Here is a 27,293-nt window from a genome sequence, read left to right on the forward strand (position 1 = left end):
AGATGCAATTCTCTACCCTTGGTACCACATTGCCTCTGCCTTTGTGGCAGCAGAAATGCTTGTGTGATCTCTTAATAAATCAGACTGCAGGTCTCTTCTGGGTTAAGCCAACCTTCCTTCACATATTAGTTTTAGCTGGATTAGTTCTACAAGGTAGCTCCTCACACAAACACTCGACAAAGGAAGAAGCATGGAAATAGGACAACTGCTACTTTTGACAGCAATGCTAACTTAAAACATGTAGTGAAAACACAGCTCCACAGATCAGAGGTGATATGGCCTAGACCATGGTACCCATGAATTTTCTTGTTAAACTTTTATTTTTAATAAAGCCTTTTTATACCACTGAGTAACTGCAATCATCACTGTTTTATACTCCACAATAATAATAGAAAAAGCATTTAGAAGTCACAGATTTTTTTTAAAGGAGAGGAAAATAATGTACATAACCAAATTTAACTCAAACTGAAAAGAAAAGCATAGGGAGTAGAGCTCCTTCAGCCAGAACTGACTCAGGATACTACACAAAAAGATGCCTTCTGCAAACTCTTCAAGGGAAGGTTGTCAAGACTCCTAATGTAACAGTCATGTTAAAAGCAGAATTTTGCAGTAGCATGCCTGAGCACTTCTTTGTTGCAAATGCCTGGACTGTGGGGTGGGAGGGAAGACTTCTGGTATGTGATGTATGTGGTATCCTTTCTCTTACAGCTGTGTTCAGTATCTATTTAGAGATGAAGTAGATCAAATTCTAATGAAGTTCTCAAAGTAGGAAAGCAGTTTATAGTCTAGGACAGGGGAGCTTTTTACAAGTCAGCCTACACAATCCTCATGCTGTGAAATCTTAATTTCCAAGGAGTTAAGGAAAACCCTAAGACTTGTATGTTAAAAATATAAGTATGACTGAACCTCCCTAATAATTCCATTTATGCCTAAAAATTAAGCTTTGAAACTAATGAAAAAAGCAAAGAATTTTCAACCAGAAAAAAATTCCTATCTTGTAAAAGCTTTACTAAGCCAAGAAATGTATACAAATAAATATGCCAACCAGCCCTCAACTAACTATTACTACTAAAAGCAGAAATTAGGAAGTTTGCTTTCCGAAATCTGGGGCCATGGAAAAAGTCTGCTATCAACAGATTTGAAAAAGAAACTTTAAAACGTAATAAGAAGCAGCATATACAGAGAACTTGATATCCTCTGGAGTACAGATTAAAAGTCTTTAAAAAAAACCAGAAACTTGAACAGATTTAAAGGCTTTTCACAACCTCAGGTAAACCCTAGAAAGACACTTTAAAAACCTGTAACTAAACTGTTTTGCTGGAATGATAATGAAAAAACCATGATGGAGCCCAACATTAAAACTCCTATGAATGAGTTCTGGGTGTACAGCAGTCCACGAGGCTTCCCACATGATCAAAATGCATCTACAAGACCTTTGGAAGTTCATTTTGTTTTCTTCCTAAAAATTTCTTCAAAAAGTCTTTCTAGAGTGCTAGTGCTAAACTGTGTCATTCAAGGACAGTGCCATCACAACATACATGGTCAATGTTTGCCCTTCAAACATATTACTTCTGACATTATTGCTCATATCAATTTCCAAAGTAGATCATTCTATTGAACCAGTTTTTCAAACCCTTTGATTTCAGATGTCTTCAGAGATGAAATAGCATATAATAATCTATTCTAAAGGTAACTCATTTAATATAACACTTACCTGTGCAGTTTCTGTCATTTTCTGTTCAAAATCAGATTTAAATGCAGCATATTTCTCCACATATAGTTTATAGGTATCTGTAGCTTTTTTTGATTTAACTGCTGCCTGTAGATCAGTACAAAGAAGTGTCAAATGTCACACGTACAATCTGATCCAAGGTTTTTCAAGTCACTATTAAAAGAAAGCCTAGGATGACCTATAAAAAATATTCAGGGGCATATAAAAACACTGAAGTATCATTACAAAATTTCACCACCACCAAATAACTCAGTTTCAAGCCATTAGAGATTTCTGTCTAAAGCTATATATAAACTACATAAAAAGGTAACAAAGCAATTACCTCATTTAAATCTCTTCCCCTTATTAGCAATTACAAATTTATAATATACTTATTTTGAAATAAAATTTGTATTGCTAAAGTTAATTAATTAGCTCTTGTCAAATATTTAGATCGGGAACAGAAGAACAGGAAGGAAGGGTTGGAACACAGAGCAAACCGTTATTTGTGCAATTCTGAAAGAGTCAACAGTCAAAAAAAACAAGAAGGTGCAGTTCTCTGTCAGAAATTAAGAAATTCAAAAGTACAGGCGTTACACCAAAGGAAATTTTAAGATTAAGAGATATAATTGAAAGTAAACATAATGCAGAATATAGTGATGGCTAGATTTATGCAGCTGAGTGTTGTTCATAATAGTCCTTTTTGGCTTTATAATTTATTGATTCTTTTTTCATTATTTGTTGCTAATAAACCTGAATCATATTTCTGGGAGTTTAATACTCTTAAAAGAAAAAAAAAAAAACAAAACCAGGAGAATCCCAATATTACATGGAGAACAAAACTGAATGAAGTGATTCTGGTAGAGAAAAAGTTATTTTCAAAGTTTACAGCATGACACACACGAGATGGGAGTTTTTCAAACCTTTGATATCCTTGCTATTTCCAAGTTAAAAGCCAATGAAAATAAAAATAATCTTGAACACCAGCTTTTTTTCTAGCTGTTTTGTTCAACATGCCTACTTTCCCTCATTGAAATTTCCCATCAGCTGTAACTCAAAAGTATTCCTGAATTGTTAATGACACCACTAAAGACAGCTGTGTATTTACTATTTGTTCTAGTCCTCCCCTCTTTTAAATTAATTTCATCTGTCTCACATGCAATGAATTGTGAAGCTGACCATTATCTATAACTTCATATTAATTAACACAAAGATGCCCTCTGGAAAGAGAGAGTTATATTCTGCAATTTCAGAGAGAGAAATAATTGAAAATCATGAGTAACACTATAGCATTAGCACTTGTTCACCTGGGGAAACATCAACCATGACTTCAAAGGAAGAGGAACCAAAGCTACAGTTCCATTTTTCCAGTTACAAAGAAAGCTTAAGTAGATCTTTGTTACGTAGTCTCCTAAACCCAGCATAACAGAGCCTGAAAATACTTCACTGTATGAAGAATATGAATCCTTCAGGCATTAAAAGGAGAACATGACTGGTTGGATCAAACCTATCAGTTACTTGTCCTGAATTTTACTTCATGATTCTCACTCTTGCATATTCACACAGGTGAATTGCCAAGAAGAAAATAGTCTTATCTTGTTTCCCAAATGCCATTTACTATGCTGAAAGCACAAGGTGCTCTATGAACACTTGCTTTTAAAAATAATTAAGACGGCTTTGCAATAAGATGATTTCAAACTTAACTGTTGAAAAGGAAGGAAATGCCAAGTTAAAGGCTTCAAAAATAAGTTTTTTTGTAAAGCATTATGTAATTGAACCCCATATGCATGGGATTTTGACAAAACCAAAACATTCTGTCTCTTGTAATCATGTTTAATGATGAGCAGAATCTGAGTGTTATGTGCTGAAGAGCATCTACATAAAACAACTACTCAGCAGGACAGACAAAATGATAAAGCACATGAACATTGTATGATTAACTAGTAATCTCTTCTGAAAACAAGATGTGTCTATTCTCATGTGCAGCAATTGCTAGAACTCTAGCAGATTTACAGTAAGTGAAAGAATAAGGATCAGTCAAGAATTTTTTGTCAAGTCACTATAAATAGAGAAGTTCACATGTCAAAGAACAACAGGAAATTATTACACAAGTTAACACTAACTTTCAGCTGCAATGAAAATTGCAAGGTCTCAAACACCTTCTCAGATTCTTCAATAAGGTATTTCTCCAAGTATCTGGCTTTGTGATAAGCTCTTAGCATATTGGTGCAGATCCCCTGCTTTCGATAAAATAGTTATTCTGCAGTTTTGATAGAAAACATTTTTTATGTTGTGCTAAAAGTAATAAACCTATTCTCTGCCAAAGGAAAAATAAATTAATACAATCTTTGCCACCATGTTTCTGAAATTACAAGTATAAACTTGAATAAAGACATGACTGAAGAGATGTAACGATCACTTTTACCTGCTCCCACTGGAAACATTTTTTAAGTACTCGCAGAGCATTCGACTATGGCCTAATTGTTCAAACAGAAGTATCTAGGGAAGATGCATACAACAGTAAAAAAGTGGCCTTCATCCTAAAGTGCTTCTTCTTTCTCCCTTCTCATGTAGGTATCAGTTAGACTGAACATTTTTTTGTTTCCAGCTGAACATGGATAACGTTACATCTTAAAAACAAGCCTTTCCATCAAGTCAATTTTTCCTACTGAGAGGTTTCAATCTATTTACAAGAATTCAGAAAAACTATACTTTGAACAGACAGGAAGGAAAACATCTGCCAACCCACCTATTTCTGATTCATGTCTAGAATCCAACATTGTCATTTGAGACAGAAGCTAGGAAACAAAACTAGATTTATATCAAAGATAAAACAATCAGAACATGGTCAACAGGATCACTTTTGTCATCAGTGAAAGACAATAACCAATTCTATCTGCTACATCAAGATAGCAGTATAAAAGGCACTAAGATCATTCTAACAAGAACAGAGTCCTTCACAGGTCAGGTAATTGAAATGGAAAGAGGCAGAGGTATCAAGACTTAAAAAGAGAAGACACGGTTAGAGACAAAGAAATATGACCTCTTTCCTCTACTACTTAGTTTCCTGAAAACAGGATAAGGTTACAGTGATGCCAGCAGGTCGAGGGAGGCGATCCTTCCCCTCTACTGAGCACTGGTAAGGCCACACCTGGAGTGCTGTGTCCAGTTCTGGGTTGTCTATTGCAAGAGAGACACGGACATACTGGAGAGAGTCCAGCCAAGGGCCACAAAGATGATGAAGGGACTGGAGTGTCTCTCCCATGAGGAGAGGCTGAGAGAGCTGGAACTGTTCAGCCTGGAGAAGAGATTGCTTACGGGGGATCTCATCAATGTATATAAATACCTGAAGGGAGGGTACATAGAAGACAGAGCCAGGCTCTTTCCAGTGGTGCCCAGTGACAGGACCAGAGGCAATGGGAACAAACAGAAACACAGGAGGTTCCTTCTGAACATCAGGAAACACTTCTTTTACTGTGAGGGTGACCGAGCAGTGGAACAGGTTGCCCAGAGGGGTTGTGGAATCTCCATCCTTGGAGATGTTCAAAAGCGGTCTCGATGTGGTCCTGGGCAGCTGGCTCAAGGTGGCCCTGCTTGAGCAGCAAGGTTGGACAGGATGACCTCCAGAGGTCCCTTCCAACCTCTAACCATTTTGTGATTCTGTGAATGGATCAAACTCCCCCATAAGACAAGGACAGTACTAAATACAACATCAAGATACTCATCCCTTGGAGTTTTGGTCCATGAAATTGGAACCTTTTAAATTAGCACTGAAAGCAAGGTTAACTTGTTTTCTTCTCAATGGAACAGACTTCAAATACTGGTGTAATTAGCTACTTTGTCTCACTGAAGGAACAACACAAAACCTCCTACTTCTTAATTCAATAACAAGGACATTGAGTGTTTGCATATTTACCTAAGGAAATTTATCCAAAAACATAATATATGCTGAAACAATTATACACAATTTCTGTAAAAGTCACTAAACAAAACTATCATATGATGCAGGTATTTACAAAATAAAGAATTAGAACTGTAGTGCAGTTAGAACACATAAGGAAGTAAGTGTCAACAAAACATAACTAGGCATTCAGAATATGGACATTATGAAATAGCCACAACTACTACTTTTAACTGCTTTTAGCCCTTTCTGAGCATTTCCCTTACTAATACAAGGTGAACACGTTACTGATTGACAACACAATGAATTAAAGTAAGATGTCACAGAACTACCTTATCAACTTCTCTCTGTGTTGCTCCTTCCTTTTTCAAACGTTCTTGTTCAACACACTTTGCATTGTAGTTTTCCTTTGATTTCTGTAAGGCCTGAGTGATACTTTGAATATTTTGCACTGCTTCCAATGTTCCTGAAACGTCTTCTTTAGTCTGCCAAATATCACAAAGTTGTCAAAACCCCCCGATTTTTATTTTAATGTTAACAAGTCATTGGACATGCATAAGAAAAAAAATTAATAACCTTTTTATAAGCTTTGATTTGTTCATCTCCATACTTGTGAACTTCTTTTATTAGCTCTTGTAATCTCCGCACAAGATCCAAGTGACAGCTTGCTAGTTTTTCTGTTGAGGATTTGAAAACATCCCAAACTGGTGCAAATGTCCTAGATTGAGGAAAATAATATTTACTGTCCATCTGGATTTTCTTCTTTTAGTTGGCTATGGTTTCGTTTGTGGGGTTTTTTTTTTAATACTGCTAAAGTATATTTGATAAGTTTACAGAAGTTCATTTCTGTTCCTAAAACTGAAACAAACAAAAACCCCAACAACTGCTACAAATTCTTAAAATATGTTTCAAATGTACTTGGAATGCTATCTACTAATTTTTCCATGTTTTACCTGTATTAAGTCTAATGAGTAAAACACAGCAAAGTTCACTTAATCTGCTCTGTCATCAGCACACAATAATGCCAAGTGGTATTCCTAAAGACGATGCGAGAGCAGCTCAAAATAATTTAACATGTTAAAGTATTTTTACATGTATACTTGAATAGTGCAAACAAATCCAAAATTACTTGGTTAGTTAATTTTCTAGTTGTCTTACATCATTACAGGCACAAGATACAGGACAAAAATATTAGCAAAGATGGTCTGCCACTTAAAGGGATTTACTGATTAAGAGATTAACTGTATGGCAAAGGAAGGTGGGGGATGCGTCTTTCCTCAGATTGAGATTTCTGTACTGAATGGACTTCTGCAGCTATTCTAAAGATACAGTCCTACCTCAGTTTCCTGGTTAATACTGCTGAAAAACCAATACTACGCATAGCCTTTAAAGCACTGATGTTTAAACTAACATGCACATACAGAACCTTAGAAGAGCAGCAACAACTGGTATCAAATTATCCACTGACAAAAGCTCCCCATATTTCTAGCTGTGATTAGTACAAATAAAAAAAAAATCTAGCCTCATCTAAGAAGTCTGAGTTCTCACTGGCATAATCTTTCTAATGAAAAACCATCCATTAATCATTCCATTTTTTAAAAACATACCCCTTGTATAAAACTTGCATTAAACTATGGAATAAATCTATTGAAAAGTCTCATTCTTAACATCTCTGAGGACAGAAATAATACTCCAGAAAGCAGAAATAATAGAAATAAATAAATAAATTTACTGCCACATTTGTGGACCATATGTTCTTTCTTCAGAATAATTACCATAGGCTTGGGAGCAGAGAACAAAAAGTCACGTTCTTTATTATGTCTGAAGAGAACCCAATCTTAAACACAGAGCAACAGACAGTTCCTCCGTGTTTGGGCTTTGTTTTTTTTTTAAACCGTGAATAAAGAACTGTAGTGTCTTTGTTTTTCTCCTAGCTGCATGATATTTTGCATGATTACTGAAGAGCTAACAATCATCTTTAAAGGTGGCAAAGTTATGCTACCTTCGACATCATCAATAAAACATTCAGAATCAAACTTGATTCTTAACATGTATGCAGTTATTTATTTCTCGCTTATGTACACTTACTTACCCAAGTTGTGTGTAATTGCTTGCTGACTTGGCTAGTTTTGTCATTGACCTTGAATATGCCTCCTCTATTGTAGCCCTGTCAAAGAAAGCCATCAAAAGCATAATCGAAATTTTAAAGATATTTGAAGACAGATGAATATGCATTCTAAAGGTCCAAAAAAGAGGACTTTGTACTTCAGCTGGAAATGACTCCATTTTAATGACCCCTCAAAAACTATATGCGAAATCAAAGAAGTATATTTAAAAAAAAATAAATCTGAGAACCCTCTGACAGTGTTGCAGGGAACAGAAACAAATAAAACCTAGGGACTCAAGACCTTTAAAAGATGATTCCTTCCTTCCTATACTCTCTGCTGTTCCCCTCTCCCTTTAACATTCTTTAGTAACAGTCAGAACAAAGTGATGTAAAAATCATCCACCTAACACTGTCTAAACACCAGAGATTTACAGAGCAACAAAATCAAATATAAGCAATCACATTGAATAAAACGGGGCCTTGTCTAATCTTTTTGTAGAGGGGGGGATGTTGGGTTTTTGTTTAAGTTCTTTGCATAGTAATATTTGAGTTTGGAAAACAAAATAACAGCAATGAAAAGTATCGTGTTCTACTGTTTATACTTATTTTTAAAGAAGGTTGTCTCAATACATTCTGATTCATTTTGGAAAACCTCTTCCTCACATCAAGTTTCATTATATTTTCCTGCACTCAAACCCACACTTTTACTAGTCTTTTGGAGATTCAAAATCCAAGGGTCAGCACAGATTTCCTCCTTAGAGCCTCTGCTGGGGCAATTGCAATGGAATAGCAGTCACACACAACATATCACAGCAGTGGCTCCCTGCAAGTCCTTCCCCCATCAATCTTCCTCACCTTCCTATTACTAAGATAAAGATACACGCTATTTTAATTTTCCACTCTAGATCAATATGCAATATATAGTGTCACCTTAGATTTAGAAGCATCCTAGATTTGAGTAAATACTGTAATCGCCTTTTCTTGAAAATGCAAAAGCTTGAAGCAATTTCTTTCCCATTGTTTAATTCCTTTACTCAGGGGCAAAAGAGAGAAAAAAGGGACATGAAGAATTCACCCCTCTCTCAAGTTATACCATGACTATAACCACTTATTGCTGAGGCAGAGGTTTTTATTTCTCCTTTATAGCAACACTTTCCAAACAAAAATAATTTTATTATGAAAATATGAAACAAAGTAGCAGTAGTCACCTGAAAAAGAGGGGCGTGTCTTTAAACCTACTGAACTTCCAGTCAGTTGGACAAGCACTTTGGAGAAGGGGATTAAACTGTAAAATGCAGTAACTCAATTCCATTTTAAATCTCACATACAAACAACTGTGAAGTTATTCACCATAAAAAAAGGTCTATTAATTTTATCCTCCTTCCACATATGTACATATATTTGATGATAAGAAAAAGTTAAAGTTTCCAAGGTTTGGAATTCTTGCTCACTGAACAGCAACAAGCACATATGCACAGACGCCCAGAAGAGACACTGATGTTTTTTTAATTACCGTGATGAACAATATATTTTGATTAACAATAGCTTCTATCTAAGTTTTCTAGCTTTGAGAGGTAAGTGCCTTTTTTTATCTTTTTTTTAACACAAGATTTCTGACCAAAATCCACACCTCTTTTCTTACCTGAGCAATCTCCACAAACATGGAGTTCTGCAATTTACCACACAATGTCAACATACAACAGTTACAAACACTAACAACTGAAAGATGCTGTTGCTGACCAGTTGGGCATATCTACATTTGTCCTATCAACTGACTTTCCAGGGCACACTGATGTACAGGTAACACACTATGAACGCCTCAGTAAATTAATTTTCACCCATTTGAAAATCTGTCTTTGCTTGGGATCTGTTAAACATTTAAAAGTTAAACGGGAATATATACATTGCCAGTTTCTTCTGATCAAGGAGATTCTTTTCATAACACTTACAGGCAAGTGGTGCAGAAAAACATTTGAAAGACTTCTGGAGAAAAGCCAACACGATACCTATTCAGTTCCTATCTGAGCACAGTGGTTTCTTACATATAAAGAGTTTAGGTGTTAAATACAACCAAATACAAAGACAGTTAATCCACAAAACCTTCTGAGTATTTAAAGAAAAAAACCCTGTGGGGGCAGCTGAACCTTCTTATATTTTCATTTCTTTAAAAACAAAATTTCTAGATGCTTTGTCAAGAACAGAACAAAGATACCTATCTTTCAGCAGACAGATAGCTCTGCCCCACCCAAGATTTACCAACATTGAGCAGATTGTCTGCCACAAAATTCATTCTTTTATATTACGTATTTCTGAACCACAGATCCAACTGTCTCTTAGTTCTTTTAGTACTTGACCATTAACAAATATTCAAAAAACAAAAATGAAAAAGTGAAACAACACTGTTGAAAATGTAATTGGTATTGACTAACTGAACACAGCCAAGGAGGAAACCTTCTGCTCCTTCTAGGAATATCCAGTTGGAACAGCAGATACAGTATAGAAATATTATACTATTACAAATGAACACATTTCAAACATTTTTGGTTTTTTTCAGAGGAAACAACTTTGCAATTTCAGAAAGTTCTTACAGAAGTTTTGAAAGAAAAAACTTCAAAAAATCCTTCAGCTGACTATAATTAAAAAAAAACATTTTCCCACATCCTATACAATTTTTCTTTCCTTATTACTATTTCTAAGGTTGGAGAAAAGGGAACAATAGACTCTTCCCAATTAGGCTGCATACAGCCAAAACACTATTCTGAACAGCACAAGTAACAGAGACTGGCTCCATATGAACATGTCCTTTGTGCCCTAAGCAGTCTGTACATCCAAATACACTCAACCATCTTTCCTTTCTCTTTGAGATCACTCCATAAAAAAAGCAAATTCTCTGGCTAGTCTAGAGTCTCCAGCAATCCAGACTGACCAGATGACTACTGTCAAACAGTACATACGAAGGTTAAGTACTCTAACTTGTTGAAAGTATTATCACCAACTCGGATCTGTTTCCTCTACCTATCCAGCACTTTTCAGTTTTTGCTCTTCTATGTTTCCACTTCTGAAAAAAAAAAGGCCAATATGTTCTAAAGGAATGAAAGGACAGATGTGAAGAAAGTTCAAATGTATGTAAGTTTAGTTTTCATAGGGAAAAATCAGGTACATAAAAGTCAGGGCATAAAAACACTAGATCTAGGAGGCTCCTAATAAATGTTGTTCATCTGCTTATATATTTCTAGCAGAAAACAGTACTGCAAAATAATATTCAGACTATACTCTGTGGAGGAAGGAGGGGAACAGATGATTGTGTGCAGCATCTCTTCATTTCTTTGCAATAAACAAAGATGCAAAACAGACCATGGTCAAGACAACTGGACTGTTGTAAAATACTGTTGAAGTACTGCCCAATCCAATTTTTTTAGAGATCAAGAGTTTGACCCATGTGAATAGATGTGTGCTACTGAACCATATTTACTTCCTGGGAAATTGACTGACATCCCACAGTAACTTCACAATGGTAGTGAAGGGCTTCACTGCCCAGACATAGACACTCATAAACATTTTTACTAAAGAGAAGACACCAAATATTTAAAGTCCATCTATTGCTTTGAAACTACAAACTATATGCCACAAATTACAGTTAGCTTGGACTGAGATTGATCAGTGATGCCCCCTCACTTGAAAAGAAATACCTATCTGGCATTCAACTGCTTTTTTTAATGGCAGCCTGGCATACTGAGATGCATCAGTAAAGCAGGGCTGAAGAAAACACAATGGAACAGATAGGATACAAGGTTTAATATCCTGATGGGAGAAGGTCACTGGAAAGGACTGAACTTACTGCTGCTAGTCTGCATCACTGACAGGTGTTTTCCAATACCAGGGCAAGCTGCTCTTAAGGAACTATATTGAAGCCTTGCCAAATAAATCAAAATGTAGCACTAAGATTCTAGCGGATCTCAGTGTGTTAATGAGAACTGAATTTTTTCATGTTTAACCAAAAATACTGTAAAATGGCTGCATATCTCTTTGGCACACCGTGATCCATGCACCAGAACACAAAAGACATTTCTTGATCTCTCATTAAGGATAATGTGCCCACATGGATCCTCATTTATTCCTACACTTACTCTTACATGTTACTTAGACTTGTTTAACTGGGAACAGAAAATTGTCTCCTTCTTGAGAAATCACTAAAATTAATCAGCAGAAACTTCAGCTGAAACATTTTTAATATGTGGAGAAAGGTCCAAGTATTTTATTTATTGATGGCAAAGGCACATCTCATTTAAAATTTAACTTGGGGGAGCGTATAGGGTGAAAAAAACCCTGGAACACCACAGTTTTTTTACTAGGAATTTTGTGTAAAATGAACTGTCAAGTTTTATTTAATACAATATAATAAAGCAAAGAATGCAAGCAAGTTATAGCATCAAGTTATTTTTACCTATTTACATAAGCCCTTTCACCTTAGGACCAGTATGAATAAAATGGAGCATGTCCAAATAATACAACATAAAGGAGATAAGAAGCAGAGTGAGTGAGAGAGCTTCTCACCTTCTAAATATGGAGGTTAATCAAAATGCAACAGATGTAAAACTACTAAAATTAAATATGTCCAGGTGATGTACAGCTTAGGTCTATGACTTACTGCTATAAAAACTAAGTGATTCCAAAAATTAAAGCAGGTTTCAAAAGATCCAGCACTCACAAAGATAACACCAGGCAAACATTTGTAACAGTCAATATTAAAAATACAAGCCTGTAAAGCCTTAAGCATTTCATACTAAAAATGAACAGCATGATATTCTTCCACTCAATCCAATGCAGGATTTCACTGGAACCCTGTCTGGTTTCATAATGTGTTCTCTGGAATCAGGGATTCTTGAAACACAAGATTCCTTGGGTTGTGTAGTCCTTCCAACAGGAGACTGCCCATCATATGTGTACTCTGGAACTCACCCATTTCTACTTAGTGGAAAGATTTTTGTCATTTTCTCCAATTTACTTCGAAACTATGCAAATGTCAGCGCAACTGAATACCTGCTAGGTTTGTGGCGGTTATGTTTTGTGGAAATTGAAAAGAAATTCTTTGTTGAGATCTATTTAAGGCCAAAACTGAAATTTTGATGAAAAATTCCAGAAAACAAAATCCGTTTTTTTGGACAGCTTTTACTGCAAGAAACCGTCGCTGAAACAGGTCCTCAATCAGTCTCTTGCAAGTTTTTTCCATGCGTCATCTGGTGCCAGTAACTGAATTAAGACAAAATTCTGAAGCAGACATACAATTAATTTTATCCAGAATGGAAATTCTTATGTTTAGTGTAGCAGCAGCAGTCTTCTTTCACAAAGAAAAAATACAAATAGCACTAGGTCATCTGTTTTGGAAGTTGTCATATCTGCAGATTTCAGTTCTGTCCCTTCCATCCCATAGAGAAGAACCTGTGTTATTTTCTGCATATTATTTTTTGTCCCTACATATCACTCCCTTTTCTTTAACAAAACTAGTTTTTCAACATCTTAACATGAAAGTATAATTTTTTTAAGATCATACTAGCATTTGCTAATACCCTAATTCGACATCCATGGTCAAAAGCTTTGTAAGACTGATAATTTTTGCTACTTTAAATTATTGCTTTTCTTCCAAACATGATGAAAAACTGGGATTAATTTAAATAAACTGCTTTTAATAATTGGGATTAATTTAAATAAACTGTCACACCTAATGTGACACCTCTAGCTTTTTACTATTGTTTTTTAATTGAAATGTGACAAATTAGAAACTTTTTATTAATTGAAGCTTAAGAGTAAGTTTTCAGTTCTGAGTCAATAGAATAAACATAGATATTCTTGTAAGATAAAAGAGATATTTTTAAATGCTCATTGATTTTTACATATTTTGCATGTTACTATTAAACATAATGATAAACTTAAATAAAAACCACAAACAGTACATTAAAGAGCGACGATCACCAAGGATGAATACTTACCTTTCTCTTATAAAGTCTGCTAAGTCTTTTGTGGACAAATGTCCATGTTTCATGTTGTGATAGAGGACATCAAAGCCATTGTTCCTTTCCCCCTAAAAATTAATAAAAATAAAGTAGAATTATGAAACAAAACACACTAAAGCACATACAGAACAAAGTATAGAATCTATACATTTTAATATATGATCAAGTTCCACAAAGTGAATGATCTAATGTGATTTGTAATGCTTGGTTTTTACCAATTGCTGTTAGTTCCCTTCAATCCGCTATATGTAAACCAAACCAAAATCACCTCAGCAGCTACTACTACCCTTCTAATGACAACTCTTCTATTACATATTTCTAGGCTATATTCAAAGCCATTTCTTTTCTAGATTTCTACAGGTCTTGTATTCTTTGACTTCCCATCTTATTGAACACATACTTAATACTGTACTCTCCATTCTTATATCTTTCATTATTTTCCATGAACTAAAATTCACATTTTGGGATCACTGGATATCCCGCTTCCCCAATTCTTCACACTTCATGTATCTTCCTCTGTTTTTCTGTAAAATTGGTTAAAAAAAAAAAAAAAAATCACTGATCTCTTCCTTTTCACAGGTAGCTTCCCTTTGTCTATTCTTAAATTTAGTTTTAAACCTTAGAACATTTTCCAGTCAGTAAGGCATACCTCACCATTAAAACTGAGACACTGCCCTAAACACTGGTTAATAAACTCAGCCAGCTTATCAACTCTGGCACTATGGTGAACTTCTTCCGGACAGGAGAAAGCAACAATAGAAATGAAAGGAAGGCAAGGCATGGCATAATAGCACTGCTACTATAGAAGTTTTCCTGTCAAACTACCCATTCCTCTCCTCCGTTCCAAAGCTTCAGATCCATAATGATGCTGCTACAAAAGGTGAAGAAACATGCCCTCAGGAAAACTGCATGCATGTTCAGAGTGGAAGAGAAAGAAGAATGGGATGGAATGGAATGGAATATTTCAGTTGGAAGGGACCTACAATGATCATCTAGTCCAACTCCGGACCACTTCAGGGCTGACCAGAAGTTACAGCATGTTATTAAGGGCATTGTCCAAATACCTCTTAAACACTGACAGGCCTGGGGCATCCACCACCTCTCCAGGAAGCCTGTTCCAGTGTTTGACCACCCTCTTGGTAAAGAAATGCTTCCTAATGTCCAGTCTGAACCTCCCCTTCCTTGCGCAGCTTTGAACCATTCCCACGCATCCTATCAGGGGATCCCAGGGAGAAGAGATCAGCACCTCCCTCCCCACTTGCCCTCCTCAGGAAGCTGTAGAGAGCAATGAGGTCATTCTTAGCCTCCTTTTCTCCAAACTAGACAAACCCAGAGTCCTCAGCCACTCCTCACAGGACATGCCTTCCAGCCCCTTCACCAGCTTTGTTGCCCTCCCCCGGACGCATTCAAGGACCTTAACATCCTTCTTAAAATCCTGGAGTTTTCACAACAGTAGTTCTACATCTCCAGCGAGAGGAGCCTGAGGATTTGGTCATACACCCCTCCAAATATTTCTGTCCTTTCTGTTCTGGAAAATTTTGTTTGTGCAGCCATGAGGCACACCTGATCAGGGAAATTATACAGCTGAAAAATAAAGATCAGTGATCCAGATCACTATGAGGACACGAACAGCTGCATTGCTCAGCAGAAGAGGTGGAGAGAGCAAGGTGGAGAAGGCAGGCAGGGATCTACCAGCTTAAGTAAGTGGAAGGAGCCATGGGTGGATGGAAGAACTTTGCAGCAGCTACAGTAGCAGGCCCACCTCTGTGAAGTGTTAACTGCACTAGATAATACATCAGTCAATAATATAGCAAGTTGCCTTAAAGGACACCACACACAGACACATAAATTTACAAATAACAGATGATTAAAGGCAATTTGATTCAGATTACTAACCAGGATTATTTGCTTTACTTCTTCCAAGCATCAGGGAGAACAAAACCAAACAAAAAGAAAGAACACCTATAAACTCACAGTTCCTAAGGTTGCAGTAAGTTGTCACCTGAAAAATTTCATCAAAATGCCTATCAGTTTAGCATAAGTGCAATTACAGAAAGGTCTGTAAAAAGTACAAGCAGAACTAAATTGAGTACATGAAAATACAAGCAAACTCTAAAAGGACTATCTACAGAGCAAGGCTTTTATAAGTTTGAAGAATAAAAGAATAAGAACATCAATTAGTAGGAAATGTAATCTGTTTTTTTAAAATGTTGTCTTACTCTTTAAAGTACCAGTATAAACAGTTTCACCCCCCTTTCACTCCTATTGTTTTGGTCTGTGTGGTGGGGTTTTGGTAGCAGGAGAGGGGCTGCAGGGGTGGCTCCTGTGAGAAGCTGCTAGAAGCTTCCCTGGCACAAAGTCGGACCCGCCTCTGGCCAAGGCCGAGCCCATCAGCGACGGTGGTAGCGCCTCTGGGAGAACAGATTTAAGAAGGGGAACCTGCAGCAGAGAGGGGAGTGGGATGTGAGAGAAACCCCTCTGCAGGTACCGAGGTCAGTGAAGAAGGAGGGGGAGGAGGAGCGGGGGAGGAGGGGATGCCCCCGCAGCCCGTGGTGAGATGTCAGGCTGTGTCCCCGCAGCCTATGGAGGGCAGCGGGGGAAGAGATGCCCACCTGCAGCCTGGGGAGGAGCCCACATCGGAGCAGGGGCATGTCCCTGTGAGAGACTGAAAGAGTTAATGTCTCAAACGTTGTGGTGGGGCAAGTTCTGCTTAAAGACAAACCCTGCACAGCAAGGAACCAAGGTGAAAAGCCCATCAGCTCAGGCATCAGCAACAGGAGGGGGAGGGCATGCTGGGGGGTGCGCAGCTCCCTGTTCTGATACAAAGATCAAGCAATGGCCACATCTGCAGGGAATGAGAAGTTGCTCCACAAATGACCCCCAAGCCAAAAGGCTCACAAACTGCTCATTAGCCTGACGAGTTCGGACGCCCGCCCGAAGGAGGGGGAAGGATGATAAAAGGACACAAGCTGAAGCCCCGGGTGCGCAAGCCCACTGGAACTGGACCCCTTGGCTGACTGAACCAACGCTGGACCCAGGACTGGTGAAATCTTTCTCTCTTCCTTTTTCTCTCTCTGTCTTCTTCTCTCCTTTTCCACAATCCCTACACCTCATCTGTTTCAAGACATAAACCGTTTGGATCCAGCCGTCCCTGGGCCCTTCTCTGAGTAGGGGTCTGGAAAGCAAGGGGGTCTGCTCTGAACTGCGTGACTCAATGGGAGGGATCTCCTTATTCCCTGAATTGATGTATATGGTTACCCTGGGTTACACAGTTTACAGAACTAGCTTTATGCCAATTCCTGTTGTGAGAAACCCTACCACCTACCCATGCCTTCCCAGTTCAGTTTGCTTCTGTCATGAATAAAATCTTTAACTGATTGTTTGGTGTCATTTCACCTTAATTTAGGCCGAGGGAATTTTGAATTAAACACGACTCCCTGGTCTGTCCAGTCTGGGTTGTGACAGCCCCCCAAGATGGCTGTGACTCCATGGGAAAGCCTGCGCTGGAGCAGTCTGTGCCTGAAGGACTGCAGCCCATGGAAAGGACCCATGCTGGAGCAGTTCGTGAAGAACTGCAACCTGTGGGAAGGACTCACATTGGAGAAGTTTGTGGAGAACTGTCTCCTGTGGGAGGGACCACACTGGAGCAGGGGAAGAGTGAGAAGTCCTCTCCCTGAGAAAGAAGGAGCAGCAGAGACAACGTGTGATGAACTGACCCCAACCCCCATTCCCTGTCCCCCTGCACTGTTGGGGGGAGGAGGCAGAGAAAATTGGGAGTGGAGTTGAGCCAGGAAGGAGGGAGGAGTGGGGGAAAGTGTTCTAAGGCTTGGTTTTACTTCTCATTATCCTTGTTTTGATTTGATTGGTAGTAAATTAAATTGATTTTGTTTTTTTCTCCCAAGTTGAGTCTGTCTTGCCTGTGACCATAACTAGTGGGTGACCCCTCCCTGTCCTTGTCTTGACCCACGAGTTTTTCTTTCTATTTTCTCCTCATCCCACCAAGGCCACCGGGGAGGAGTGAGTGAGCGGCTTTATGGTGCTTTGTTACCAGCTGGGCTTAAACCATGACACCTATCTAAGAATTTTTCCTTGTAGTTTGAAGCCCACAATAATTTTGACTACTGGTGCACAAATAGGTAGCTTATTAACTTTCTGTATTTACTCAATATAAATGCTGAATGCCACTGCATTACAAAAACATGAGAATAACTCTATAATTGAGGCCTCACTGATATTTTCAATTAGAATACAAAATAAAATTCTTATTTAGCTACTCCAAAGCTGTTACTGTACCCAAATTTGAAGATAAACTTTTACAAATAAGTGTTAGGCATTTCTTCCAGAAAAACTAATAAAATTCTCCTTTATGAAATGTTCTTTCCCTTTGCCTTAAGGTGTTTCTTTTAGCTAAACCAACACATTGATCAAAATCTGCTGAACACAGACTGCTTCTGAACTTTTCATAATGGGAGCTTTAATGGGGACTCTTCTATACTGGAACTCCATAAATTTCCTGCCATTTTAGAAATACAGGAAGGGTAGCATAGCCATGACCCAGCCTGTGGCTGCAGCCTTCCTGATGGCTGATAATCTATGAGAAATGTAACTTTGCAAACCTTTAGAGAATGGAATGAGCCAGAAAAACAAATTCCCAACATCATCTTGTTCCCTAACTATAACTGAAGGTTACTGCAAAGGAACTCATTTTTCCACTTAAATGAAGTTTTCTCGCCAGTCCTACTCTTGTTCCTGACTTCACATTGAATAGCAGAAAGCACAGAGAAACAGAACAGATACCTTCCTCGATTAAAAAGTCCCCTGAAAGCCACATCTTTTATACATTATCAATAGTTATCAGAGGCTAAGAGGCTATGTGAAAAATATATTAAGGTTTACACAAAGCAGCAAGTCCAAAGCAGGCTCCAAGATTCAAGGGCCTGTGTGGTTTAAGCTTGGCACAACTAAGTTGTTTTCACTGGTGAATATAATGTCAAATGTAGCCTATCTTACTACTATCAGGCTCTACCTACAAGCACAAACATCTAGACTTCAAAATTGTTCAATAATTCACATGATCAAGAGTTCTGATGATTAACCTGATGACAGTTCTAGAAATTATGTTATCTTCTACTCATGTTTGGAGACATATGTGTACCCATGTCAAATTGAGCATGGTATCTCAGTGCAGAGAGCAGATATTTTTCTGCTTAGGAAAAGCTACATAGCCTATCCACAACTCCTTCATTCAGTAGTTATGTTCATGAAGGGTAGCACAAATAATTCAGAGTTAAGGCTCTGTGTTTAGGATAAAGACAGAGATGTATGCTGTGGCTAAGAGGAAAAGTTCAATTTACAAAAACCAAGTATGTATTCTCTTACGTGCACATATGCCATCAAGACTGTTCATTTGTGTTTTGGTTTTCCTCAACACTGCCCCTTCTCACACACATTGTATAAAATTCTGTACATGGAAATTGTGTGTCTAGCCAATTTTTCTTCATTAAGTGTTTTTACTTGCTCCTTCCTGGTGTCAACAGTAGTAGCTGGGATCACTAAAAGACCAGTACTGGCCTACTTAAAAATAAATAAATGCAGCACACAGCAGAGGGAACTGATGAGACCTTCCACTCCCATTCAGAAGCAATTACCAACCACTGCTATGACAGACAGACAGTGAAGTCAGATGGAGGTTCTTCTAGAAATTGCATCCTGGAGAAAGAGCTACCTCTCTTGTCACATACAACATTAGGTTCTATGCAACAGACTTCCAGATCAATTTGAAAGACCATTCTGAATGTCATTTTGCAGGTAAAACACCATCTGATCCCGTCATCCCTCAACAGAAAACAACTGCAAAACTGTGTACGAGAATGCAGAACGTAAGTGGTCCCCTCTCCATATAGGCTCCATTTAATTGCTTTGAAGTTCATTAGCAGTTTTCTCCTTCCATAGAGCTAACAAAACTCCATCTTCAGAAGCTGGTGTTCTTGTTGAGGTTTCCCATTTTACACTGCTGTAAGAGAGCTCTTTTGTGTACACAGTATAGATGCCCCCTGACAGCAAGCCATAAGAGGAAACAAGACTTCAAACACAAGTAAACACTTCACTTAAATAAGCCTACAATGAGGCATTACTGACCAACTTTGCATACAAAGTAAGTGAGGGAAAGGAGGGCAGACAGTCCTTCCATTTCCCTTCATCAAGAACTAACTGCAGTGATTTTCACATGGAAATGAAACTAACGCTGTCAGCAAATGTGAAGTCAGAATTCAGCATTTCCATGACTTGTGCATAACAGGAAACAGATTACAGGAACTCTGTTTTACTGAACTACTTAATAGACTTTGAAAATTTTTAAGAATAAGTTTGTTTGTGGCACTAAAGATGATTCTGAATTTAAAACCTACATTTGGTAAAGTAGCCAGAAATTTCTGGGCAACCTGCAGCAGTATTTATTTACTACGTTTCTAATCAAATTGTATGAGTGCAAGCACTGTCTACTTCAGACTAAAACTGTTCAACATTATGTCTATTAGTGTAAAAAGTGAATACTCTCTAATATAGCACTGTCTTTTTACCCACTATAAACAAATGGTTCTCAATTATTAAGGTGATTTTAAAGTTCCCATTACCGGTCCGATACGTACTACTTGTTTAGCTAGTGTGAGAAGCAAGAAAAGGACAGCTGCAAATACTGTTTTCACAGCAAAAATAAGCATACGAGAAAATAAAAGGCACATGCAGTTCTTAAAGACATTTAGATTTTGGTCAAACTTCAGAAGCTTGATGAGAGAATTTCAGACAAAGTTTGACTTTTTCTAACTAAGTTCAGCAAGTGAAGAAACATTTGACAATAAGTGAATTTCAAACTATGCTTTTAGAACATGCATTAGCAGTGGTTAAGCATTCACAATCATTCCTTCAACCCTTTAAAGATGACCACATCACCACATTACAAAGAAGAAATAGAACAGAAAACTGTACTTTTGATTATAAACTATTTAAGTCATAACCTGCCTAATCCTCTTTTTAAAATAGCCTACCAAACCCACAACTTATTCTCCAGGAAACAGGTGGACGTATTCAAACTGCAACATTTGGAAGTGGTACTCCAACTTAATTACAACATTTCTTTTTAACCGTAAAAAAGTTTAGGTCCCTAATTTACTTCAAATTGTCATAAAATGAAAACTGAATAATCTCCAAATTGTTTCCAAATCCTAGTTAAACCTTACCACTGCCATTGGCAAACATGAACTATCTATGAAATATGACCAACATCTCCCCACCTTCTTAGATAAATGCTAAGTAGGAAAAGCCTAGAAAAGAATGAATGTGGGAAATAGAATTGCTACAGTTTTCAGGGTAAGAATAGATAAATTTGTATCCTTTGCCTCTAGTTTTGGTCAGGTAAAGAGAAGCTATCCTACAGCTAGTTTTACACTTGTGTTACTGCTCATGCTCCTCTGTCAGATATGGGTATGGAAAAACCACACCCCTGATCAACAGATTATGCATGCATAATACAGATCAATCATAACAGCATCAAAGTCTTTTTGGCAAATAAAAAAAAAAAGTATTCAGAAAATTCTGGAGTTGCACCTATATGCCAAATAATAACTGAAGACAATCCATTAACGGGGGGTGGGAGAGCAAAACTTCCTTGTATAGGTGAAATTCAGTATTTGCCGAAACTAGGTACAAGTGTTCAGCAATGACAAGATTTGGTTTATGCAGCTTAAAAGATATCCTATTTCAACATTAATGCACAAACTTTAATGCAACAGAACAATAGAGACTGGGCATTCATTCCTGCAATTCTAAAATGAAAGTTCCAAATATTTACCAAACCTAATCTTTTCTTTACCTACAAACTTAGAAAGACACATACTATTCATTATGGTTTCTCCATTTGTACTATTGACTTCTTTTCATTCACTCATAAAGGAGGAACTCTTTAAAGAAATAAAGCAATAGAAATTCTCCTAACTCCAGGGATATGTAAACTCATTTTAGATGCTCTGGAAAACTTTGTTGTCATTTTCTTTAAACTGTTACTCTTTGTTGCAGTTTCAAATAAGTAACATCTGTTTCATCCTTTTCACCTAGGCAATTATTTGATTTAATGGACCCTGTATGCATGAAAACACTCTTGTGATTAATATTATGGTGTCATATTTTTGAAAGCTAGCTATCAGTAAATTTCCATTTCTGAGTGTCTGAAAGAGCTACAGAAAATTGAGGGCATTGAAACATGGAAGAAAGCAGTAACGTGATGTTTATACAGGCAACATATCTTCTTCAGTTCCTGAAGTTTGAACACAAAAGCAACCTGGCAATTTCAATTTCCTTCTTCCAGCTTCAATAAATTAAATAAAGATCAGCTCCAGAGAAGCTCTATGCATATGAGGAAGAACAGATATTTTCCTCTATATCTAGACAATTAAAGAGACTTTTTAACAAAAAGATGGAAAGTTGCCAACTCATGCTAGATGCACACACACAGAGGGAGGAGACTAATCAAATATTGCACAACAGCTCTCTTGAAACTGAGCATCTAACTGTATGCCAAGCAGAAGAGTAGCACTGCATAAACATATGAGTGGAACTCCAGGTGGAAGCATGACAAGTCTCAGTGTCACTCATACTGCATAAGTGTGTAAGACAATATGTCTTACACTTACTAGAGCAAGACTCTTCAGAAAGCTAAGATTATTAAACCTGGATGCTGCCAGCCTTTACATGTTACAAAAGCTCTTGAAAAGAAAGGAATACTCCTCACAGCCATTCTCAAAATCTACAGGTAACGCAAGCGATTAAAAAGATAAAATAAAAGGGATTAGACAAAGCCAATTCAAACATACATTTTTATGTGCCAGAACTTCCAGAGTTATCAAGCACAGCATTACACAGAGACCTGTTTCAGCTATACATGGAACTTCCAACAGTTTAATCAAATTAATTTAAAACAATGAACAAACACTGACTGGCTTAGAAGTGGCTTATTTTTGTTGACTTGATACAGTTTAATAGACTTACAATTAACAAAAGCATCACCTCCACCAGTCAGTTTAAATACAATGTCAAAGTTTATGCAACACTTCCTAAGTAGTGTTAAGAAAACAGTAAGTCAACAATAATGAACGTTTTTTATTCTACTGTACCAGTATGAGTGTACTCAAAGCAACAAAACACAGCTTATGTATAATGGAAATAACTTATGAAAGTGTTCCCTTTAAATTATATAATTTGTTTTGATGTAGCACATACATAGCAGCAAGCACACAATGTTTTATGACAACATCCTAATTAGGAGTTGGGAATGTTTGGCCATGTGACTTGAATGCCTAAAACTCAGTCATAAGAATCAAAGCCATTTATAGCCTGTACTACTGGTTTGTAATTTTTGATACCAGAAAAAAGTAACTGTATCCTACTGACTTTGAAAACTGCTGCTCTAGAGTGCTGTGCTCTATTAGCAGACCCCTACATTCTTGTCTTGGTTTTGGTTAGGATAGAGCTAACTTTCTTCCTAGTAGCTGGTATAGTGCTGTGTTTTGGGTTCATTATGAGAAGAATGTTGGTAACACTGATGTTTTCAGTTGTTGCTAAATAATGTTTAGACTAAAGTCAAGGATTTTTCAGCCTCTCATGCCCAGCCAGCAAGAAGGCTGGAGGGGCACAAGAAGTTGGGAGGGGACACAGCCAGGGCAGCTGACCCAAACTGGCCAGAAGGGTATTCCAGACCATGTGACGTCATGTCCAGTATATAAACTGGGGGGAGTGGGGCTGGGAGGGATCACCGCTAGGGGACTAACTGGGTGTCGGTTGGCAGGTGGTGAGCAATTGTATTGTGCATCACTTGTTTTGTGTATTCCAATTCTATTATTATTATTATTATTATTGTCATGTTATTTTCATTATTAGTTTCTTCCTTTCTGTTCTATTAAACTGTTCTTATCTCAACCCACGAGTTTTAGGTTTTTTTCCGATTCTCTTCCCCATGCCACTGGGGAGGGGGAGGGGAGTGAGTGAGCAGCTCTGTGGTACTTAGTTGCTGGCTGGGGTTAAACCACGACAATTCTTCAAGTGATAGTAAAATTTTTCAAGTGACAGTACAGGTCTCTGTACTTCAACTTTACACATCCTGTAAATAGTCTTGTTTATCTCTCAGTGACCTCTTAGAGGCAGTCAACAGATGGCAGGCCCATAAAACATCCATTTTTCTTACATTCTCTAACAAAAAAACAAACAAAAAATATACAACTATTCAAACACTTAAAAGCAGTACAAGATGAAAGTCTCATGATAAGCTTCAAGACTATTACAACAAAGAAGCTAAGATTTGATTTGTTTACATGACCACTTTTAGGAAGTTCTTAAAAGACAGCAGCCTAAATAGTGTGGAAGAAATCGATACACATTCACATATGTCACTCCCTTTTCTGAAGAAATCAGTTAAGTCCCTCAAGTTTCTGATGTCTTTTCCTATCAGTTACAGCAAATTAGCAAATCAAGAGAGAACATCCTACAGCTCAAGATCCAGACTTCCATTTCCAATGCACAATTTCAGCTCCAAATTGATGACAACATGTACATCAAATAATTAAATATTAATTATGTTTTGGATTAATTTTCACATCAGTGCTTTAGCAAGTATAATTATCCCATTCCATAGGTGACAAAATCATCTTGCCCTAGAAGGCCAAGGCAAAAGCAAGAAACAGAAGACAATTCTTCTGAAGTTTTACACAAAACCACCTTTCTTTCTCCTTTCGGATTTCTCGTCATTATTTTCAGTCATTATGCATTCAGTGCATTTTAACAGTAATTTTCTAGTTTCCATCTTAAGTTTCTCACCACATTTCAAAGCATATATAGGTTGTATCCCAAGTCTCCCAAAGCACTGCAGTAACAATCTGAACAACAACCTATTCTGAGAATTTAGTAGAAATGGAGAAGCCTAATGATTCAAAATGCACAAACCTATAAATCATCCTTGGTTCTAAGGATATATAGAAACTCAATACTTTCTGAGTTTAAAAATCTGTCAATATTTAGACACTACAGTTAATCCTGAAGGATATCTACCCACAACAGCAAAGAAGGAACAGTCCATATTCCTTTTTATTTTGCTTCTTCAGAAAATAAAACCCTGTCCATGGTATTACAAAGGTTTTTCAGTCAAGTTTTACAATTGTAAGACCCTGCCTAATGTCTTTGTTGTCACTGCGAGACAAACAAGAATATACTTGCTGTCCTACTTTGTGTCATTTTTGGAGGTAGGAGAAAACCAGAAGAAAACCTCCTTCTCCTGGCACTCATTGCTGACCCGCACTAGGAGTTTTGCCCACAGAGCTATAAGGCAGAGACCTTGTAGAGCAGAAAGAGAGAATGGGAAGTTTGGGTAGACGTCTACTACCTCATATTTGCTGGTAGCATTTATGAAGACACAGACAGGGAAACAGAATGTATGGGAATGGTCCACTGCCTTCAGTGATTTAACAAAATTATTGACTTATTAACAAAATACCACTGATCAGACAAACAGTTAAATGCACATACCATAGTACTTAACATAAATAGAAAAGTGTTTGATTTCAGTTAAGATAGCTGACTAAAAAACTTCTATTTTACTTCAACCTTAGGAGATAGTAACTTCTCCAATGAAAGGGTGACTTCTTATATTAATTTAAAACTTACTTTTAAGAAAGGTAAAAAACCCTCCACATTAGTTTAATACTGATCTCCCACACTGAGGCTTCAAATTAAGCAGATTTGTATGCCAAGAGAGCAAATCTAATACCTTCCATCATTAAATTTTAATATTCTGTTAAAACAAAACTTAAAGAGTAAAAATTAAACACAATGCTGCAAACAAAACATGAAACCTGGCTTGAACTATGCTTTATGTTCAAGAATAGTATATTGCATTTGTGAAATTAGTTTTCCCTAAACATTAAGCATAACTGTTGCTTACGCAGAAAAAGCAGATGTCTAAAAGATATTTTTCCTTTTTTTTTTGTTTTTGTTTCAGTCTCAACAAATAACCATTTTTATGTTTTCCCTATTAGTTGGTAGAGATGCACATTAAAAATAAAACGTGCAAAGAAGTAGCAACATTGTAAACAGCCGGATGACTAGAAGAACGCTTCCTTTCAACGTTTCAGACCAGCAACAAGTTTCACCTCCTGCGAGGCTCAGTAATAACCCCGAACCCACGTTTTAATTTTTTCTCCATAAATAGCTACCTCCTACACTAAACAGGTATATCTGCGCAGAGACGACTGGTAAGCTGCGTTTCTAAAACAGACCGGAGAGTCTGTTGTTTCCCCAGCTGGCCGCTGCTCAGGCTGTGTACCTTCTGACATGCAGACAGAGACGAGTTTATCGGTACAACAGCACGGAGCTCCGAGGCGCCGCTGCGCGTTTGCGCGGTACAACTCGTTAAGCTGTTAGAGCCGGTGCCGTTCCCCCACCGACTGCACCGTCGGGGAGGCTTGCCGGAGAGAGATCGGACCGCAGCCCAGGCCACCTCCACGCACCGCCGTGCCCGCGAGAGCGAGACCCCCCCAGCGCAGCCTCTCCCGCCCGTGCCCGCGCGTCCCTCGCCCCAGCGCCCCCGCGGCGACCGGCCGTCCCTCCGCGACGGACGGACCCCTGAGCGCCGCGCGAGGTGGAGGGCCGGGCAGGGGGCGGCGGTTCGCCCCCGTCCCCTCGCCCCGCCGCGGGCTGCCCGGCCGAGGCCAGCCGGCGGCGCGGCCCGGCGCCCCTCTCCCCGCCACGGCCCGGCCCGGCCCGGCCGAAGCGAGCCGCGGCGGGCGCAGGGGGCGGCGGCCACCCCCCCGCCGCGCCCCCCCCCGCGGCAAGGCCCCGGCCCAGTCCCGGGGGTGGCGTAAGAGCCGAGGCTGCGCCCGCAAGAGGGGACGCCAGCGGCACCGTGCCGTGCCCTGCCCGTTCCACCCGCGGCGCGGCGGAGCCGGCCCGCGGCGCTTCCCTACCCAGAAGCTCTCCACGAAGTACGCCATCATCGCCGCGGCCACCGGCGAGCCCGAGCCCGAGCCCGAGCCCGGCCCCGGCCGCCTCTGCCGCCGAGACGCGACGCGACGCGACGCGACGGAGGAAACGGGCGCCGCCGCAGCGCGCCGCCCTTCCCGTCACGGTGCAACCGCCTCCTTCCACACAGCTCCACCGCCCCCGGCCCCGCGCATGCGCCTGGCCGCCGCCGGCCGCCGCGGCTCCTGCGCAGGCGCATAGCCTGTCCCCCGCCGTCGTACCCGCCCCCGGCTCGGAGGGGCAAGGGCGGAGCGGCGGCCCTTGGGGCGGCTGGGCCCGGCGGCCTGTGACACCCCCCGCCGCCGGCTGCCCCCTCCTCGCAGCCGGCCGGGCGGAGAGCCACTCAGCCGCCGCAGGCGGGCAGGGCAGGGCAGGGCAGGGCAGGGCAGGGCACGGCCGGGCAGGGCAGGGCAGGGCAGGGCAGGGCAGGGCAGGGCAGGGCGCGGAGATTCTATCGCAGCGCGCCCTCGGTCCGGCGACTCCCACCGACGGCGGGTGGCGGGGTGC

General features: G+C 39.2%; 1 protein-coding gene across 5 annotated transcripts in view; it reads right to left on the bottom strand.

Annotated features, from left to right (window-relative positions):
* The window catches only part of FCHO2 (FCH and mu domain containing endocytic adaptor 2), a 96,262-nt gene extending 69,308 nt beyond the window's left edge, over positions 1 to 26,954 (bottom strand). For 2 of the 5 annotated variants that reach the window (XM_069776010.1, XM_069776009.1), the window contains exons 1-6: positions 26,732 to 26,947; positions 13,707 to 13,798; positions 7,705 to 7,779; positions 6,189 to 6,330; positions 5,945 to 6,097; positions 1,715 to 1,819 (exon numbers count right to left, since the gene is read on the bottom strand). In XM_069776010.1, the coding sequence (XP_069632111.1) occupies positions 1,715 to 1,819; positions 5,945 to 6,097; positions 6,189 to 6,330; positions 7,705 to 7,779; positions 13,707 to 13,798; positions 26,732 to 26,761 (597 nt within the window). In that variant the 5' untranslated portion in view covers positions 26,762 to 26,947. Of the gene's footprint in view, positions 1 to 1,714; positions 1,820 to 5,944; positions 6,098 to 6,188; positions 6,331 to 7,704; positions 7,780 to 13,706; positions 13,799 to 22,002; positions 22,114 to 26,731 lie in introns of those variants that run through there. The other 3 variants (XM_069776012.1, XM_069776011.1, XM_069776013.1) reach the window with 3 other exon arrangements.
* Positions 26,955 to 27,293: the final 339 nt, after the last annotated feature.

This window comes from Haliaeetus albicilla, chromosome Z, assembly GCF_947461875.1.
Source record: "Haliaeetus albicilla chromosome Z, bHalAlb1.1, whole genome shotgun sequence".
NCBI lineage: Eukaryota > Metazoa > Chordata > Aves > Accipitriformes > Accipitridae > Haliaeetus > Haliaeetus albicilla.